Consider the following 20,604-nt stretch of genomic DNA (forward strand, 5'->3'; position numbering starts at 1 on the left):
AAAACTCTGCTTGATGGGCTAAATGTGATGATAGTAATATTTTCCAATAATAGTAGCAATTTGCCTCCTTGCATTGGATCATTAAATTGCCTGTCTCAGTGCTTTAAGACTATCTTTAATGCATAGTCAGTCATGGTAAAAAACGATCATCTCAGTGTCAAAATACTGTAATTTTGGGGCTATTAACTTTTGGATTAACCTGGATTAATTTTGCACTGCATCACTAAAATTATTTGTGTTACTGGGAGGAAACCAGAAAAGATCTACAGTTCACCAAAGCTGAGTTAATACATTATCTATCTCAAATCGATGTAATTTTATCTTTGAATCGTTTGGTGGAATGTTAAATCAAAGATGAATGAAAAAGCACATTCAATTATTCTTCATGGGTTGCCTCCTTGGTGTGTGAAATACAGTATGTTGCAGGTCATGAGGTCATTCTTTTTGCTTTTAGTGTTTGTATGGACCTACTTTAGTTTCAGAGGATTTGGAAAGCTTTACTACTTGGTGATTTGGACAGGCAGGAGTCATGATACAGATTCAGTATACAGTATGTAGACATTACTGTCCTACAGGTTCTAGAACATAGGCCGGTATTTGTAGATCATATTGACCATCTTATTTGTCTGATACTACCAAAAAACTATTAATTCTGGGGTTGCATGCTAAAATCTTCTAAAATGAAAAGGACAATGGTATTAATGTTTAGCAATGTTAGTCTGTCGGTCATTTCTCTCAACAACTATTAGATGGATTGCCATGACATTTGGTACAGACATTCATGTTACCCAGAGGATAAAGTTTTCTGACTTTCTCACCAATTTCTCATTAATCCTTCAAACTCAAGTTAAAACTTAAAAGTCACAAAAATCTTACTAATTATAAATTAATTTTACACAACTTCAACACATCCACACAGGTTTGGTCTATTCCCTGCTGCACTGACATGCATGTACAGTAATTTCTCTCCCTTTAGCAATAAGGGTAAATCAATTTAAAAGCAATGAGATCAAATCTGCATAACATGGGTAAGAAAAAAAAAGATTTCTTCCTGCATTCTTGTGTCTTTGCAGCACCATCATCTCTGTGTGACAGTACTGATGACTTTATTTTGTGACATAGTTCATTGTGCTAAAACAAATCAATATTGCTTTCTGTCAGTGCTAATACGGTTTGCTTTCTTTTGTTCCAAAGTATACATTCAGTATGTGCTCTGTACATATGTAAAAAGAAGAGAGAAATTAAAATGATTACTTAGGATGAATGTAAAATGGATTTGTTTATCTTTAAGTGTTTGTTTATCTGTTTGCGTGTAAGTTTGATTTAAAGTCATAACAGTTGATCTTTTAACTCAAATAAATGTTTGAAGAATAAATTATTGTACCAACTGATGCAGGTGAGATATTCCGCACTTCATTTAGCACATTGGATACAATGGTTGTGAATCAAACAAATTTGATATCTGCTTGTTTCTGGTGATTGCAAAAGGTCTTATTTTTCAGTCTCCATCTCACAGCTCCCTGGACTACAGAGGAGATTTGGGTTTGTAAAATCAATTCTCAGATGGGAAGTTCACCAGAGCTATACAATGAATTATGCGAGGTCATCAAACTCAACGTGCCAATAAGATAAAAGTTATAAAGTTATCTCACCTTAACAGATGCAACAGGAGAGTCAATCAAGCACAGTCTGTACACAGACACAGTCCTGAGGAGGTCACATCAGGCAGATTAAGTAAAGGTCATTAAGAAAACCCCTGTGGGGATGTACTGTGGGTGAGCTTCCTATATAATAAATTAGTTTTTCATTTATTTCACACTAGGTTCACAGAGTTCTGTCTTACTAAATTTGCTCTTTTTTTTTACCAAAACCAAAAACATTTATATTGGCTGCTTAAATTAGTTTACTGAAAGCAGATAAAATGCCAGTTAGAGATGATATTCATATCAGTCAATCATCTTTACCACATATCTCCAAAGTCTCTATAATAGGTTAAATGTTCGAAGTAACTGTGAAGATTGATTTTTATAGTGCAATTTGCAGAGCATTGTAGTGACCTCTATGAACTGAACGGCATTGATATGATGTGCTAATCCATAACACAACAATTGAACTAGTACTGTGTGATTTCCTGTTTGTTGCAGCATTTTGATCTCATGACATTTTAGTTTTAATGAAGGTGTTATAAAGATGAACACTTGTAGCCACAGGCACATTGTCAATCCTGAACAGTCATTATATGATACAGTGATGAGCTTGTTTGATCAGACATTTGGTTGAAAATGTATTGTGGGATATTGTGTGTGGGCTCTAGTCTTTCATTACAATCATTATGAATAATAACGTGCATTATAATGTTAGAAACACAGAATGGCTATTGGGCATTTTGATGATATGCCACATTTCTTTCTATAATTAGAATTCACTGCAGCTACTATAGCAGTATAGAAAGCATTGTACTGTGTACACCTGTGTACTGAATTATTTAAGTGTATTTTGTTGTTGCTTGTTGTCATCTTTGACCCATTTTCTTCTTTCCCCCTGGTTGTAATTAGTTTTCTGTGAGCTCAGGCTGGATCAAAACATAACACAACACACACACACACGTCAGAGGGGAACAGACAGGTGACACAAGGGACAGAGAGGCAGATTAAACCGCTTGGGACAGGCATCGCATAGAGAGCATTTGACTTGACAGTGTAACTGAGAGGCGGAGTCAAGTGTCAACATGGACAGATTTCAGGAATTATTGTATGTTCTTTTCTACTTTTGGAGACTCTAGGAACCACAAGAAACCCTGCATCCTGGGAGCGCAGTGTTCTAGTTGGGTAATAAGGTGTTATGATCATGATCATATCTTTAAGATATGATGGTGCCTGACAATTAAGAGCTTTGTAGGTGAAGAGTATTTTAAATTCTATTCTGGATTTTACAGGGAGCCAGTGCAAAGAAGCTAATATTGGAGAAATATGATCTCTTTTCCTAGTTCTTGTCAGTACATGTGCCGCAGCATTCTGGATCAACTGGAGAGTCTTAAGGTACTTATTCGGGCAGCCTGATAATAAGGACTTGCAATAGTCCAGCCTAGAAGTAACAAATGCATGGACTAGTTTTTCTGCATCATTTTAAGACAGGGTGTGCCTGATTTTTGAAATGTTACATAGGTGAAATAAGGCAGTCCTTGAAGTTTGTTTCATGTGGGAGTTAAAGGATAAATCCTGATCAAGGATAACTCTGAGGTTCCTTACGGTGGTGCTGGAGGCCAGGGCAATGCCATCTAGATTAACTATATATTTAGATAATGTGTCTCGGAGGTGTTTGGGTACAATAACGTAAGTTTTGTCGGACTAACATCAGAAAATTGCAGGTCATCCAGGTTTTTATGTCCTTAAGGCATGCTTGAAGTTTAGCTAACTGATTAGTTTCATCTAGCTTGATCAATAGATATAATTGGGTATCATCCGCATAACAATGAAAGTTTATGGAATGTTTCCTAATAATATAAGGAATCATATAAACGTGAATAGAATCGGTCCAATCACAGAACCTTGTGGAACTCCATGACTTTGGCGTGCAACTGAATGTTCCAGTCTCTGTAATAGGATGCGATGGTCAATGGTGTCAAATGGAGCACTACGATCTAACAAAACAAGTATAGAGACAAGTCCATTGTCCGATGCAATTAAAAGGTCATTTGTAATTATTTAGAACGTTACACAATTGATTGGCGACTGCTTTCTCAAGGATTTTAGAGAGAAAGGGAAGATTAGATATAGATCTATAGTTGGCTAAAACCCCTGGATCAAGAGTGGGCTTTTTAAGAATAGGTTTAATTACAGCTACTTTAGAAGACTACATAGCTACATAGCCTGTCAATAAAGACAGATTGATCATATCCAGTAAAGAAGTGCTAAGTGTAAAACATCTTTCAGCAGCCTGAGTGTCGTTCGCAGTGATCCTGCAGCACTATCAACAAGATGGTCAATTTGGGAGTGGCTGAAATTAGCATAGGTGTCCTCCGTTGTATTGAGACATAGCATTTAATTAAATGCAGATGGGATCGCTTCCTTAAATTTAGCTACAGCACTATCAGATAGACATCTAGAGTAAAAGTTTTTGCCTAATGGCGAGTAGTCCAGTAATAGGAGTTCAAAAGTTATTAAATAATGGTCAGATAATGAAGGATTCTGTGGAAAGACTATTAAATGTTCAATTTCAATGCCATATACTAGAACATCTTCATAATGGTTTATAATTCCTCATTATTATTAATTATATACCAGCTTAAAAACTAAGATTTTTATATCAGACAATTCAAACTTTGACAAAAAAGAATATTTCAATGAAGCTTTATTTGTTACTCAAATTTTTTTATACCACTCACTCTCCTCCATACAAACAATACTAAAACGGAGCAATGGGGTAATAAGAAAATATCACACACACACACACACACACACACACAGTCAGTATATTTGATCATACATACATCTGCAACAACACATACAAAAAATATCTTCATAATCAGTATTAAGTCATTCAAATAGCTGCTCATTCATACTTAATATGTGCCACTCATCGCTCATTTCCCTGCACTAAAAACATTAGCAACATGCAGACATACAGTGCCATGAACATGTTATTGATAACAATTAATTTAAAGGTAACGGCTAGTTCTATATCAGTTAATAAGGGCTTTGTTTCACAACAGCAATTCAATGTTATAGCAAAGAGCAGCCATTACTGATGCTTCATTAACTCCGAGAGGTACTAATGTGCAGTTAAACATTAAAATAAATCAACAAAAATTAAATATCCCCAGCTTTACTCCAAAAGTTAAATGAAGTTTGATTTTTTTCTTGTATAAACAGGCTCTGAGGCTTTACATATTAAAAATTAGAGGGTTGAGTCAATATGTAAACTGAGCCAATATAGGCGAGTTCAAAATACGCATTTTTCCTGTAGTCAAACAATTGAGATTAAATTCCAAAGCAGGTAAGAAAATACATTGAGATTGTGTCACCAACATGATGAAACAGATAAATGTGTTATACCAAAAGAAAGAAATTGCATTTTCATTAGGCAACCCATACAATGCATTTAAACCTGACATTTTCAAGTGTAATGTCGTTTTTCTTCACCAGGCACTTACACTACCCAAAAAAAAAAAAAACATTCTTGCATGGCAACTTGTTAGCGTTGTTATCAAACCTTATAACTAATCCATAAATGTAGCTGAAAGCTAACATGCTAGCCTGCAGCAGATAGCACCATTAATAACCAAGCCACTGTGCTGCTTTTAAAACTCCCAATGCTCCCAAACCTCTCATGAGTGATAACGCGATAACAAAAAATAACAGAATAATAATTAATAATTTAAAAATGTGAATGTATCTTTGTGTGTGTGTTTTCACTGGGCTTAGCTCAACTCTAATCATAAGCATCACCTTCTGATTCATCAACTTCGATTGTGCAAAAGTAAAAGCTAGTGAAGAGAAGAAATTGTGAATTTTGAATTTGTAATATCAGTGGAAAATTATGCTTTCTTCTCATAGTTGGTATGAAGTTGCACTGGGAGATGCTGCAGCGTGGCAGTTTCAGTCAGTCCCATTTGGCTTATCTTCATTATTTAATTCAGCAGAGTTCAGACAATATAAACAACCAGCAGATGTCTCTGTTCTATCAACCTGCAGCTGCTGATAAGCTCTGGTAAATTAACAGTTTTCAAATCTCACAAAGAACCACAGAGCGACCACAGCACCACACTCCTACTGAGAAGAAATACATTTTATTTATAAATTCCTACTTTTGGTCATATTTTCCATTTTTTGAGTGTGCAATGGTTACCCCAAAAAGAGAAACTTCAAATGTATTTCCTCTCAATTTCACCACAGCTTTTTGTTCAGTTACCCTATATCATGATAACAGGTATTTGTATGCTTTTTCTTTCAACAATGTGTGCTCATATTGCACCACTTCATCACTTATTACAATTGTGCAATGCAAAACAACATAAGCAAAAGCTTGTTGCTGTAATATCGCACAATTTATTCTTTAAATATTTGTTAGCTTTTCTTTTACGTTTACTGGGGTATAGATAAAGCCCATGATTATCCATATAAACTATAATAAAGTGTTTACTTGTTCTACAGCATAGCAAAGTCTCCTCACCAGGAGGAGCTCTGCCATCCTGTGCTTAAAAGACTTCATTAGTAATGGTTTCACTGGACAGTTTGAGAGCTGCATGGTCTAATTGGTATTTCAAGTGTCTTTCCACCCAGCTAGTACAAACTAACAGTTTTTCATGACAAGCTCCAAGACACACACACACACACACACACACACACACACACACACAGGGTCAGTGAAAGAGGTTGGTGGAACGTAACAGAGGGTAAACGATCACACACACACACACACACACACATACATATATAAAAACAAGGGCTCTCTCTCCCCTTGGCATGCTCTTTTGTTGTGGCCATACAAGGGTAGCCTTTGTAAGCCATCCGACTGTGACCAAGTACGAGCGTATCTAAGAGAGTATGTGCATATTTGTTTCCTAGTGTCTGTCTGTTTATGCATGAATTTGTGTGTGTGTGTATGTGTGTGTGTGTGCGTGTGCGTCCTAGTATTTGTACCCTGTTTTTGAGCTGCTCTCCCACTGTGCTGGCAGGATAGCGCAGATAGAGGACAGGAAAGAAAGTGAGCCTCCTTTCTCTCTTCAAACTGTTGTATTGTTGTTGGAGCAGGAAGGCTGGTGTTGAGATGGGCATGGAGGGGGAAAAGTGAAAGGGAAAATGGAGGGAGGCCAGCGCCCTGGTGGTGGTGGTAGTAGTACCAGAGACGTTCCCTCAGCTAATGTTTCTCTTTCTTGCTGGGCTTATTTTTGATGTATTGTCTTAATCTTACAATATGGCAGGAAAGCCCCATGTACATCCAGTGCCATAGGTTCAAATCCTGCATCGTACTGTACCACCAAAGTTTTTGTCCTAACTCTTTACTCTGCCTTGTCCCAAAAAATAAATAACACAATGTTTTCCCATTTTAAGTTGGCTGAATGCCCTTTCACTTGTCTTTGAGAGAACACCGTGGACTGAGAGCCTGGTAAAAGAACATGAAGAGGGGATTTTCAGTCTACTTTGTCATTGTTGTTGGAGTGAACAGGCTGGCACTGGGCTGAGCACGAAGACGAGGAGGAGGCGGGGGAAAACGTTTTGATGGTCGCAGAGGGTTCCCTGGGTTTGTGTTTCCAATGCAGGGTGATCGCAGCCAGAATGCTAATGATGTGCACGTGGAAGTACATAGACCTGGGAAAGAAAGGAGGAAAAACAGAGTGTAACTTTTGTAACTTTCTCAAAATGTTGACCAGTAGGAAAATATGACTAAGTTATAGAGCAGGCCACAAAATACCATGTTAAAAACTAAAATGTGGAATATTTTGAAATTTTTTGTTTTGTTTTTTTTTTTTTTTAAAAAGAGAATTCTGGGGCACAACTCAGTAAAAAGGGTATTGCTGGCAAAGTGGCTTTTAATATACCATCTATATGCCACTAAAAGCATGCAAATACATCAAAACTAGAGCTGAAACAATTAGTTGATCACGTCAGAAAATTAATCAGCATGGGTAATTTTTCAATGCCAAAATTCTCTGGTTCTAGCTTCTCAAATGTGTATGTTTTCTGGTTTCCTTAGTCTTCTGTGATAGTAAACTGAATATCTTTGGGTTTTAGACTGTTGCTTGGGCAAAATAAGACATTTAAAGACATCACCTTGAGTTGTGGGAATTTGTGATGGGCATTTTTCACCATTTTCTGACATTTTCTAGACAAACAACTTGTCAGTTAATTGTGAAAATAATTGACTTAATTGATAATGAAAATAATCATCAGTTGTAGCCCTAATTAATACTCTCTATGTTTTTAATAATTTAGATTTGAACTCTGCAGCAGAAGAAATTTTAAGTATGACAGTTTGTTGGGTTGATCCTCAGAAATACTTCCTTAAAACTCAACACTACAGACACATTTGTGTACACCATGTACACACTGCAAAAATGTCCCAGGAGCAGACTAGCCCACAAACTCATGGCTAGTTATCACAAACGCTTAAAACTGTTGGACAAGGACAGAATAAAAATTTAAAATAGTAACAAAAATTGGTTCAGAGATGACCAAAACACAGATGCACTGCTACTGATATCTCATAACCACATCTCACCGTTTCTCCCTTCTCATGTAAAAGTTTGATCAAACTTCAATACGGATTAAGTGACTGGCACGTGCACAGCAGATGCGCACACGCTTCTATACATACTAATCTTGTGACCTCACAACAGCAAGAAGAAGAGCTCCTTTCTTATATTGTATTTTGTTGAACCACAAGAAAAAGTCAAAAAAGAAAATGGTGTGTGCGACCGACTGACAAGACAAGAATAGGACCAAAGATGGAGAATACAGTATACTGGTGCAAGAAATGAGGAGCATCGACGAAGAGAAGCATCACCAGTACTTGCCGCATGTGCAGCTGGCACGCTTGTAGTACGTACAGTTGGCGCGGTCACAACTTTTGAGCAGCACGCAGACGTCCACACAGAGCTTAAGAGGATAAGTGGACTAAAAATGAGTATTACATACCTGTAATAAACCAAAGTGGGTTCTACTGCAAGAAGTAGAAAAGGCATGACCGTGTAGCAGATGGCCAGCTGGGTGGCTGCCCAAGTTAAGATGTCATATCCCAGCTTCAAGCCTCTGAAGCCCAGGAAGTAATGGCGAACAGACTTCCGTACCTGGTGGGGAGAGACGAACATGAATAACTGTTTTCTCACCAGTGAAAGCATTGGTGTATTTAAGCTACTGTATGTTGTTGATGTAATTCCAACTAACCCAATTAAGTTACATTACAAGAATTTATTACCTTCCTTTTTCTTGTTCTTGATTGTATGAATTAAGACAATTAAAGCTACAACGTTTCTGTATGTTATATTTTGCTGTGGTCAGCCAGGTGTACCTATTGATTTTTCTTTGAAAACTCAGATGAAGCTGCTCTACCAACCTTACATACAGGAAAGAGAGAAACAGCCAGACCACAGTTTTGAAATAAGAAGTCAATTCAAGCACTTTCCATACAAGTGTTTTCTGACAGATACACATTTCTAGAACCACTTTAATACTATCAAGAAGTGTTTTTGTTTTATGGAAATTTAATAACGCTTTTAAAATTACAACTGGCTGTCGACTGTACCATTTGTAAACTGTTCATTTTCCTTCCTGTACACTGGAGTATTAATTTGAATTTCCAGAAGAGGTACTCACAGTCCGTGCTGCCATGGTGATAGGGATGGCAGTGATGAAGGTGAAATAGTACCCTGGATAAACACCGTGCCACAGGGCAGACAGAATAAAGGTCAACGGCAACCTGTGCTTGGGGGCTCGGTCATAACACACCCTGCGGAGATGAGAGTTTGTGAAATGGTAAGCTGAGTAAATGTTTTCGGAGTGTGCGCATGAGTACTGAAGTTCCCATTTACAGCACTTACGTCTTGAGCCAAATTCCTGTTTGAATATTCCAGTTGTCTATAAATGTCTTGAAGCTGGTTGCGGTCTGAAAAAAGATCAACAAATAACAATAACCACATAACAGTAACTGTGTGCTCCAATCCTTAAGTCACTGCCAGACTTTGACCAGCATGAACGTGCATGAAATTTAAAACAGTATAAAGAGACGATGTTCTGGTTTTTTGAATCATGTTAAATATTGAAGGTACCTCAATCCTCAAGATGTCGAGGTTGCAGATAAGGTCCCAAGATGGCTTTCCATTTTCATTCATCCCCAAAAAACCATAACCTGCAGCGTTATTGACTGCATCAGCTGACAGAAAGGAGGGGAAAAAGAAAAAAAAATTACATGACCTCCATGCCAATAACAATGTCGCTCATGTTCCCATCATACCAGCTGACAATTAGCTAACTACAACTGAAAGACACACACACACACACACACAGTGCTCACCTAGTGTCCAGGCGAAGTAGAATTTGGGCCTTGCTGCTTGTATGGAGAAGAAAGCGTAGGTGAGCCTGGTGAGGAAGGGGGCGTGGCTGACAAAGTGGGGGTCCACGTTGTACGTTATCGGCAAGGACCGAGTCACAGTGAGGAAGAACAGCATACAGCCGCAGCAGACCAACAATTTCCAACAGACAGCATTCTGCAGAGAAAATGGATAACTGCTGAGCAGTGACTGAAACACACTTTATGAATGGACATGATGACCACTGGACTATCCAAGTCACTCCAAAATCAGGTCCAGTTGAGACCAGAAGAAATATTTTGAAAGAAGACTGAAACAATGACAGCAGTCAGAGAATGTTGCAGTTTGTGGCACTACCAAAAGCCTCTGTGGGTGAAGGACCATTTATGTCCATGTCTTTTATTTAAGATATTTAATATGTTTATAGCTATATTTATGGCCATTTTTGAAATTGGGGAAGTTGCAAATAAGCTGAATAATTAATAATCCATTAATGGTGGAATGATGCGTGTTATGAGGATTTCTTCATATTTTTCTCATTTGTTTTTTCCTGTGCCATTCTTTGGCTTCAAACAACGATAAGAAACCAAATATTGATTTGTTGCTCTGCTCTGCTGAACCCATTCACTATGTCCATTTACTCTGGCAAAGCTCAGGTTACACTTTTTTCTTTAAACTGGAAGCTGTTCCTATTGGCTAGAACAGATTGGATCTGTGTACAACTCTGGATGCCCCAATCCTATTGGACCTAGAGGAGACTAGTTTAAATGAGCCACATGTCTGCTATTGAATAACTCCAGCTGTTTAGGAGACATTGTTTCTGGCTAGTCCAAACCAGTAAGTGTCTATTTTTATTACTGTCTCTTTACACTTAAAGTTTCAGATCAAACAACAAGGACCAATGAACAAGGATAGTTACTGCTTTATGATCAGTTTATTTCAGACAGCATAAAGAATTTGCCATTAGGCTGGTGACATTTTCAGATAATACAGGAGATCAAAGAGAGAGACAACACAGATGCTCTGTCTCACAATACACCTCCTGATACGAGTGGAAAAGTCTAAGTGAATACAAAAATGTAACTAGGAGAAGACTGCAAGAAAAGTGGTCTCGAATAGACAGATTTAAAACCACCCCTGCTATAGTCGCAGGTTATGCTGTGTCATTAAGTAAAATTAGAAGAGGGAGCAACAACCAGATATGCAATGATGAACTTACCAGAGGTGATGGGTCCGGTGTCTTATCATAACCATTCTGCCCATTACACGTCCAAGAGTGCTGCCTGAGCCTCCTGCTGATGTGTCTGCCTGCTATGAAATCTATGTAGTCCTTATAGTTATTGCATGGTCCCACCAAGACACTCAGGAAGTTCAGATTGTAACTCAGGTACTCGATGAGAGAAGGCCTCACACTGCAGAAAGAACAATAGGAGAAATCAGTGAAAACGAAACAGAGAACAACCTTTATTTTCAGTATAACAGTGATCACTTCAGGTGAAATGCAACAGTGTTACTGTTCATTTTTTATCTAAGTTGGTTGGAAACGTGAGAAAAGCATGCCATTAATTTTTTAAATAAAAATTAACAATTAAAAAAAGGGGGTCCTATAATATTCTATTTTATTGCTTGTCAGATAAAATGTTGACAAAAATATCACACAGAGACAATCTAAATGTTATAAATTAGCTTTTGTTTTGGTTCCTTTGACCCTCTGATTACAACAGTTACGGCGCGTTTTAAAGAACCAGGATTGGGTATCGAGAACTGGTTATTAATTGTAACCACTTCCAAATACAGAAGAAGAAGTTTATTGATTCCTGAAAGCAAAGTTTTGACCTACTGAGCTTTTTGTCTACATCGCTGGTTACGCATGCATCAAAGCTTGTATATAATGTTTACATTACAACCAGAATTGATAAGTAAAATCTGAATAAGAATTAATAAAAAAAAGTGATATCCAAACCTACAGGGAGCACAGGAATCTTAAAGTAAGCTAACAAACATGAGACTATCACCAAATTCAGAGCTGCAAGTTATCACACAAGAGCAACTCTTATGTGCTTTATTGTTTTTTGATAGGTTTTTAATTTTATTTTAAAATGGCATGCATGGTACACTGATGAATGTGGTTTTATCGATTCACATGCATAAAAATGTAATATTTTCCATGCAAAATTATGCCTATTTTCTAAGTTCCCAGCATGCTTTTTACATGAACAAGCTATTCACCATGATTGCATCTCCTTGTCATTGTCCTTCGTGGCTAAAGGAAAAGAAACAGTTCTTTAAATAAGCTGTCAATTCAGATGCAACCTTCTGTGCATACATACTTTGACAGGGACATTGGGTCCAGATACATATCAGTGCTACAATGTAAACTATGTGTACCTCAAAGGTCAGACAATCAGCTAAATTCAGCAGGGGAAAAAAGGAGAATCACATCAGAGACCTCCACTTCATCATTATTCAGAGCACAGTGCTCTGAGTTGGACTTGTCTCCAAAAAGACTATCCCCTGATGTTTCATACTTCATATAATTACCACTGTATAAAGTCATTAATGTGTTTTACCACAGTAAAAACTTACTTTATAGCCAAAAGCTTCTGCTCTGGGGTCAGCTGATCAGATTTCTTACACATACCTGAAAAACAAGGAATGAACTCATCAGTAACCTGTTTGGAAACTTTCATTTTGCCACTTTTCACCAAATAATAAAATGAATGATGGTTGAATTCCATTTAGCTGCTTCAGTTTCAGGGTCCTGGTATTGTGCATGTTGGTTCACTGTCATTCATTGACATTCGTATAGAAGGGGGAAAAAGTCTGTAGAGAAAAATGTTAAGTAATTGTGAGAGCATGTTGCCTCACTATTAAAGGCTTGCTAATGTCTGTGTGCAATTGAGTGTGTGTGTGTGTGTGTGTGTGTGTGTGTGTGTGTGTGTGTGTGTGTGCATGCATCCTCTCCTCTGCTTTACCGTCATGGAGATGAAAGGCCAGTGTGGTGATCTTCTGGGTTACAATCATCAGAGGCCTGAGCAGAAAAAATAAAAATTATTTTACTGTTTAATTCAACTGAAAGTTTGGAGGGAAAAAAGGCTGGTATCCACTGCTGTACACTGCTCTACACACTGATGGTAACTAATGTTAGATACTGACTTTGTGGAGATTCTAAAAAGGTGAAAAATATATGTACCAAAGAATAAATAATAATATATAAAAAGTCTAACTCTCACAATACAGTGCCACAGAAACTGAGAGTGTCACTCAGACATAAAAAAACAGATATACACCAAGATAATAAGTAGTGATGATCTTTTAGCAGTCAAAAGCATTCTGGTGTTTTTAGCCTCACAAAGCCAGCCAGTAGGTGGGCAAGTTTCTAGTACAGAGATCATGTTTTTAAATGTTTCAAAAAGCAGAGCAGAAGCATTGACAGCTCAGGAAGCAGCATGTTTGTCTGATTAGCAGAAGGCTGTTTTACTGAAAGAGAGCACTTTTCAGTCATTTATTATATCACTGACCTGAAACAAAGCACGTCCCAAGCAAACGCCTACTGAGCCTCTGTGTGAGGCTACAGAATTTATTTTCCCCTGTGACTCTCTTCTTTTCCAGTAGTGTTAAATCAGGTCACTTATTAATCCAATGCAATTCATTCAAATCCCTAAATTTTCACTTAATCATTGTCCCTCTTTGAAACCAGTACAGCCTGATCTTCATCTTGACAAGCTTGCTGTGTTCAAAAGAAATTCAGGTTCTAAAGTTGATTACACCAACAGATTAGTGCTTGTAAGATTTCATCCATCAAATACTGTAGGTTTTTTCACACTTATTTGCAATGCAATAAACAGTACATTTCGGTTTCAGTTGTTTCAGTGAGTTAGCCATTTACGGGCACCAAAAAGTGCTGGAGGTGAGGCGACGTTTGAGGGCATTGAGGCCTTGTACAGTAAGTCTGAACAGACCAGTTTCACACCCCCTCTCCTAGTTTCATTCACAGATAGAGACCTCTCTGTCCCAAGAATGTGAGTGTGTGTGCACAAAGGCATACATAAACTACATCTCTCTCTCTCTCTCTCTCTGTTCCTGTGTGTGAGTGGGCTGCATTGTGAGCACAGCATGGAAAACCGAGGCAGAGAGGGGCTGGCCGAGCGGCTGGCAGTGCCAGCTCAATGAGAGTTGGCAGTTGGCTTAGGAGAAACATTTTCAGGGTGCTAGCCAGTATGTGCAACGCTCCACCACTGTAGCCTGCAGACTCTGTTTTTCCATGTAGACGCTAAAGTTGGCACTGTACACACGATTGTGACCCAGTTCAATTTCTGTTCTGCTGCCATGCACAAATTCAAAAAAGATCAGCTTATGAGAAACGGGAGAATAGCACAAAGACTTTAGAGACAAGCTCTAGATTAACTGTGTTTGGCATCCTCGAAAAGGGAAAGCAACACAACATATCAAGGTGATAATGAGGACAACACAACAGTAGAAAACAGCAAATTACCAACATAAATGAATGGTGTCCCAGTGAGTCAAAGAACCTTAGTTTAAATGTTTAAGTATTTCCTTTGGCACCGGATTACTTCATCAAATCCTGTGTAAGTAGTTACACATATGAACACCATCTGGGATTCACAACCATTTATCTGTCTAATCTGAAAGCTTAAAGAAGCTGGATCTCTAATTCAATAGATGACCCTTCCCAAGGCTGACTCACAGGCCTGGCTGCTCATCACCAAAGTCACGGGGAGCACAAGTGAGTGCTGCCAGCAAATTCATCAACACCAGAACTGTGCAAAAAAGTTGCTGAATACAGGAGCCAGCAAAGTCGACTGTCACCTTTTAAAGAACAACTGCACACAGAAAACACTATTACCCACTTTTTCTGGTATGGATTTTTCCAGTAAAATCACGGGTACCACCTTAATGTGAAAGTAGCTATGGAATGAAGTTGCAGTTAATAGCTGTGGGGAGAGTTTTTATTTCGAAATAGTCATTTTTGATGATGCAATCTTTCATTTATAAAATAACGAGCAATGGCAGAGAAGTCACTGCCCATCTTCTGTTACAGGAAATCCCCTCCCGCTTCGCTAAGTCCAAAAGAGAGCATGTAATGTTGTAATGAAAAGAAACCCTTCAACTAAAGAGAAATATACTAAAGAGTAAACTGCCCACTCCTTTAGAATCAACCTTGTTTCGAACACAACAAAGTCACAGTTGCCAGGAGGCAGCGAGTATCTTAGCTCTACCTGGCTGGACAATGTCAACTGTGAACAATCCACACTGCTGCTTTTTAATCAGTGGTGTTGTATGTACACAAGGCCGTGGCCCTGGCGACTGTGTAACCAGGTACAAAAACATACACAATTTGGAAACGTTAACTGATAACATAAGAACTGCTCTAAAACTGAAATGACTAATATGCAGTCACCAAGAAGGTGTGGCAAAGAGAGAGGAAAAGAAGTGAGACAGCCGAGTGATTACGTTTTTTTCCTTACCCAGAGAAGTCAGTGGACAGTATTCCATAGTTAAAAATGAAGACTCTGCTCACTTGGCACGCTGTCAAGTAGCCCATAGCCGTCACCATGGAATACCTGTATGTGGATTAATGAACAAAACTAAAATCAGACAAAAGACAATTAAGATGGTGTGGTGACAGATACAATACCTGTACATATTACCAAGTTGGGCTGCCATCCTTTGTTGATTAAGAAATGTCTTGTACTATATGCTGTTTTTATGCTGATAAAACTATTAGTCGTAAGAGATTACATTATGGGATTTGTAGTACATTGGCAGGATTTGCTAAATACACAGGTACACCACTTTGTGTCTTTGCCTTTTCCACCTCAGAGATTTTGTTCTGATGGACCATCTAGAATGACTGAAAGGATAGTTTGGTTTTGTGGAAATGGTACCGTTTTCTCTGCATACTCAGACTGAGACAACCACATGGATGTCTTTCTTATGTCTCTGCATGCAGATGAGCTTGGTTTAGCTCAGTTTACGGATTTCTACTGTATGTGATCGAGTAACATTTTTTTTCAAACATAGGATGCCAAGAATTTAATACTTACCGAAATGTCCTCATCAAAACATTATTTTACTTTATCATTTGCTTTGGCTGCAAACCTTGTTGCACTTGCACATTGGAAATGGGTCAGAGTGAATAATCTAATTTATTTGTTCACAGTGAAATTAGTGGCTTTAAAAATATGGAAGCGGCAACATGCAGGTAAATTAGACTAACAATCTGTCTTTATAGATTTTTAAAGGTGTATACTGTATCCTGACTTATGAGAGAAGCTGCTACTTGAGACCATAAAAATGTATGAACTGACCTAATCTAATATAAAATTACTGCTAAATCTGGTTCAATCTCAAATGAATTAAAGTCACTGAAAAGAATGGTTATCCATGTAGTGGATTAGAGAAACACCACGATCACCACAACAAATTCCTAAAAGTCACAAATACTGACATTATAACATAACAGAATGATTACTCGTTTTTTTGTGGGCGTGCACTAGAGTTTCCTGATTTACCTCCTCTCATCCTGTGCCAGTGATAAAGAGGTGTGGAATGTGGTATGTATGTTTAACCTGGGACACCGTTTACACTGTGTTTTGCTTCCACTTGTACAGAACAATACCAGTTTCAGCTTCCTCTCCATGCAGGTAATCCCATTACACGTGAATACCTGAGCAACCTAACCAAACCTCAATTATCTTGCTCCATTCATAAAGAGAAAACTACCATGACACACTTGTTTCAAGCCACACACACACACACACACACACACACACACACACACACACACACACACACACACAACCAAATATGAAGAAACATTTATGTGTTCTCACAAAGCTAAACACATGACTGCAAAGAGAGAAATAGCCGGAATTCAAAAATGCACACACACACACTGCCAGACCGACTGTCTCCCTTGATCTAACAGACTGGTCTGGCTGGGTGCCTTTGACACCTGAAGTGTTTTACGTTAAGGTTCGACAGCATTTTAGTTCAGGCCACACATAATAGGACGATAATAGGGCGGAGTGCATCGCACAACAGTTTGTGATGGAATGCGTGGGAGGGAGTAAATGAATAGGTGAATTCAAAAGGGTGAGCAACAAGAATTCTTTAAATGTCAGAAACTGCCTTACTAAAACAAATAATAGATCAAATATTATTGCCATTATCTAGACTAAGACATCTGCCCACTCCATCAAACACACAGCTATGACGTAAATGGTTTCTGGGCTGATCTTGTCTAGACAAGTTTTACCTGAAGACAACAGTGCCTAGAAATTGCAACAATAAGATGGAAATGAGATGCTGCTGTTGTAGCAGTTCTGTCATCCACCTGTAGGCATGATGACAGACAGTCTTGTCTAGAAACAACACTCGTAGCATACTTATTCGTTATGGAATTCAACATAATGATAATTATATTTGATATCTTTAAATGTCACAAATTCCAACACATTTCAGTGCTGTAACATTTCATAATTCCTTATATAGTCAAACACTTTGTCTCCATTAAATAGCTTTATCTCAGACTTTTATTTGGATTTCCCTTTGAAGTATGAAGACCAAACACTTACCTGTGTACATTGTTGATGTCAGCTTTGATGATTATCAAGTAGCTTGCAACCACCACTGTCAGGATGTGTGCTGAGTACCTGCAGAAAAGAACACACATTATTACTATTATTTGATTAATAGAGTGTTCTTTATTTAAAATTGAAGTGTGATACCATGTGTGTCAGACAGTGAAGCCTAGACATGTTTCCCCTGAAACCTGTTACTCATGGGTCAAATGTCACCACAAATATTTCACCTGTGTATCTCCTTTCTTATTGTCTGCAGGCCTAACATACAGCACTGGACCCTGCACACTGGACATCACCACATATTGCATATTTTCACTCAAGACATGTTGGTAATCAAGGCATGTTACTGACTCAGTGAAGAAAATATGAAGAGGTGCAGCATCATATGAGAGAAATTGAAGGGAGTACTGTGTGAGTTGTTTCATACAGTACCATCCAAAGCAGAAGATGAGAAAGGCAATGCCAAGGAGAGTGGCCACAGCGTGCCTGACCAGGGGATTGGCATGGCTAGGACTGAGGTAGAGACGGAACCAGAAGGCAGCAGTCAGGGCAAACAGCTGGCACGCCAAAAAATTCACCTGTGTGAGAGAGATAGGGATTAGGATCGGTGTTTACACATGCTCAAAAATATTCAACAAAATATGTGCTTTTTTGGTACCTTATAAAAAAAAACTCAACTCCCAATAGGCTACACCTATAGGGATGTATTGTGACAGCAAGGTGCAAGGTCATAATGATTTTTTCCCCCCACTTGTTTCATCATCCTCAGTGGTATCATATCCATTCTAAAAGGATGTATAGGTTTGTTGTGACATTTGTAAAGTAGACAAATCAGTGTCAAATCAAATGTTAAGCATGGCAAGTCAGTTTCTGATGCCATTTCGGGGAGAAAACTAAACACTGAAAGCCTCTAATCTATACCATTAAAATTATGAGCTGCAGTGTGGGCTCTCTAACAAGTGACACAACGTTGATGACAGACTATACGTTCAAAACACAGAGGACTATTCATAAAACAACATAAGTTGGAAATGCGGTTTATTAACGCCGAAATCTCCCCTTTTGGTTGTGATGCATGGGCAGATACTCCTACCCAGTGACGTCGGTCAGAGTTAAGGGTGCTGAGAGAAACTCATGGTTTTTACATGTATTTAAATGGCCAGGATCATTTATATCTAATGTAGGCCTATATATTATATTTAACAATTTTAGAGCGTTTCACAAGCAGAGAACAAACATGATCACCAACATACTGTGTGTTGAAGCAGCCACAGCAACTACAGGAAAGTCAAACCTCTTTCACGTGCACCACGCATATAAATCCCAGTGAGAAAGGAGAAAGACATTCTAAGTTTAACTGATGGTTTTTATTATGCCTGATTTGGGGGGGTGTGCTGCTGCAGCCTCCTCAGCACCTCGACTTCTTCCCATGTCCATGCTCCTACCTGATCAAGAGGAAAGCCCAAGTATTCACTGACGGGCAGCAGCCACTTGGATCCAGTGGTATTAAACGCAGTGTCCGCGCGCTCGCCCATCCTACGTAGTTTTTCTGTCGCGACGCCTCAATGTTCCCGGTTGCCTTTTTCCTTATTTTTTAGCTAACTACTAACTATTTTCTGTGACTGAAACACATTGTTTGCCCGAAAGGCCCCGTGACAAGTCAAACCAGTCCTCCTCCTCCTCCTCGGCCTCAGTACCAGTCAAGTCTAACAGAGACAGAAAGAACATAAATAGCTTTTCCGGTCATTGCTTCCAAAATAAAAGCCAATAAAAATACGGTTTTACAGCATTGTACTACAAACAGAAAGCAAACAACGTTATGTACGATATGTACGTTTTAATTACAGTGCCTCTCACACTAATTCATATTTTGTGTACATATTCCTGTTTTTCAAACGTGACCTGTGCTTTTATTTTAAGAGACAAATAAACTGAAACGTTAATGAACATTGTATTCAAAGAGAGACTTGGGTGCGTTATGTCTGGAACATTTAACTAGGACATAAAAACGTATGAAAGCCGTTTCACCTTACTTCCGGTGTTATTCAGGGTCTCTTACGGGTTTGGCGCAGCACACGTTGACAAGGTGGGACCCGTCGCTATTTCCCACGCCCCTATTTAAAATTAGTGTTTTATCAGAGACTCATGGTGACAAAAATATTCTCATTAAACAGATAAAGAAAACGTGTCATTTAACAGAAAATAGGTTATTTAAAGACTAACGCAATCACATTTGGTACTCTGTGGCTATAGTGAGAAATGGTCACTTTGTGAGTGAAAATGAACTGTAAGACACCTCCAGATTAGTTAAAGTTTAGATACGAGGTAGCCCAAATCTTATTTTAAAACTGATGAATTAGTATGTGTGTGTTGCAGAGGGTATGAAGAAAGGTCATCTGTGAAAGGACTGGATGTTCTTTCCCCAGATACCATGGCTTGGCTCGCAGTGCTGAGAGTCATATATCTATTAATTATTGTGGGGTTGTTGCTGTGAGTCATAATTAATGCCCAAATATCAAGTTTTACCAGTGGCTCCTTGGAGACATACTGAGCACTTTAAAGGTGACATTTAAAGTGAGGCAGCAGCTATGAATTCAGCTTAGAATGTTAGTTTTTCCTAATAATAAACAATTAATGTGGCATTTAATAGATTCCCATGAGTGGGTGTTGTCCTCTCCTGTGCCACTCAACGCTGAGGTAGGAGGTCAGAATAACATGCTGGTAGAGGTTTAGTATCTTTCATTAGGACAGTTCAGTTTCTTTCAGGTTGAAGGTCCACGTTGGAGCCTAAGCATCCTCACTGGTTGTCTCATATGTCATAATACCACCAGAGTTCATAATCTATTTACAGGGTATACAGTCCATTCGGAACTATTGTAAAATATAAAATACACATCATTACAACTAAAAGTCCTTCATTTAAAATCTTACTTAATTAAAAGTACAGAGGTATTATCAGCAAAATAT

The 20,604-nt window shown here is 38.4% G+C and overlaps 1 protein-coding gene across 1 annotated transcript; it reads right to left on the reverse strand.

Moving 5' to 3' along the window:
- Positions 1-4,333: 4,333 nt before the first annotated feature.
- On the reverse strand, positions 4,334-19,342 carry mboat1 (membrane bound O-acyltransferase domain containing 1). The gene is made up of 13 exons (XM_044208557.1): positions 19,083-19,342; positions 18,070-18,215; positions 17,629-17,706; positions 15,517-15,612; positions 13,003-13,058; positions 12,614-12,668; positions 11,247-11,439; positions 10,012-10,204; positions 9,767-9,870; positions 9,539-9,603; positions 9,315-9,447; positions 8,637-8,788; positions 4,334-7,310 (listed from the first exon to the last, which is right to left on the reverse strand). The coding sequence occupies exons 1-13, from the start codon at positions 19,170-19,172 to the stop codon at positions 7,133-7,135; spliced, it is 1,539 nt and encodes a 512-aa protein (XP_044064492.1). The 5' UTR covers positions 19,173-19,342; the 3' UTR covers positions 4,334-7,132.
- Positions 19,343-20,604: the final 1,262 nt, after the last annotated feature.

This window comes from Siniperca chuatsi, linkage group LG9, assembly GCF_020085105.1.
Source record: "Siniperca chuatsi isolate FFG_IHB_CAS linkage group LG9, ASM2008510v1, whole genome shotgun sequence".
Taxonomy (NCBI): domain Eukaryota; kingdom Metazoa; phylum Chordata; class Actinopteri; order Centrarchiformes; family Sinipercidae; genus Siniperca; species Siniperca chuatsi.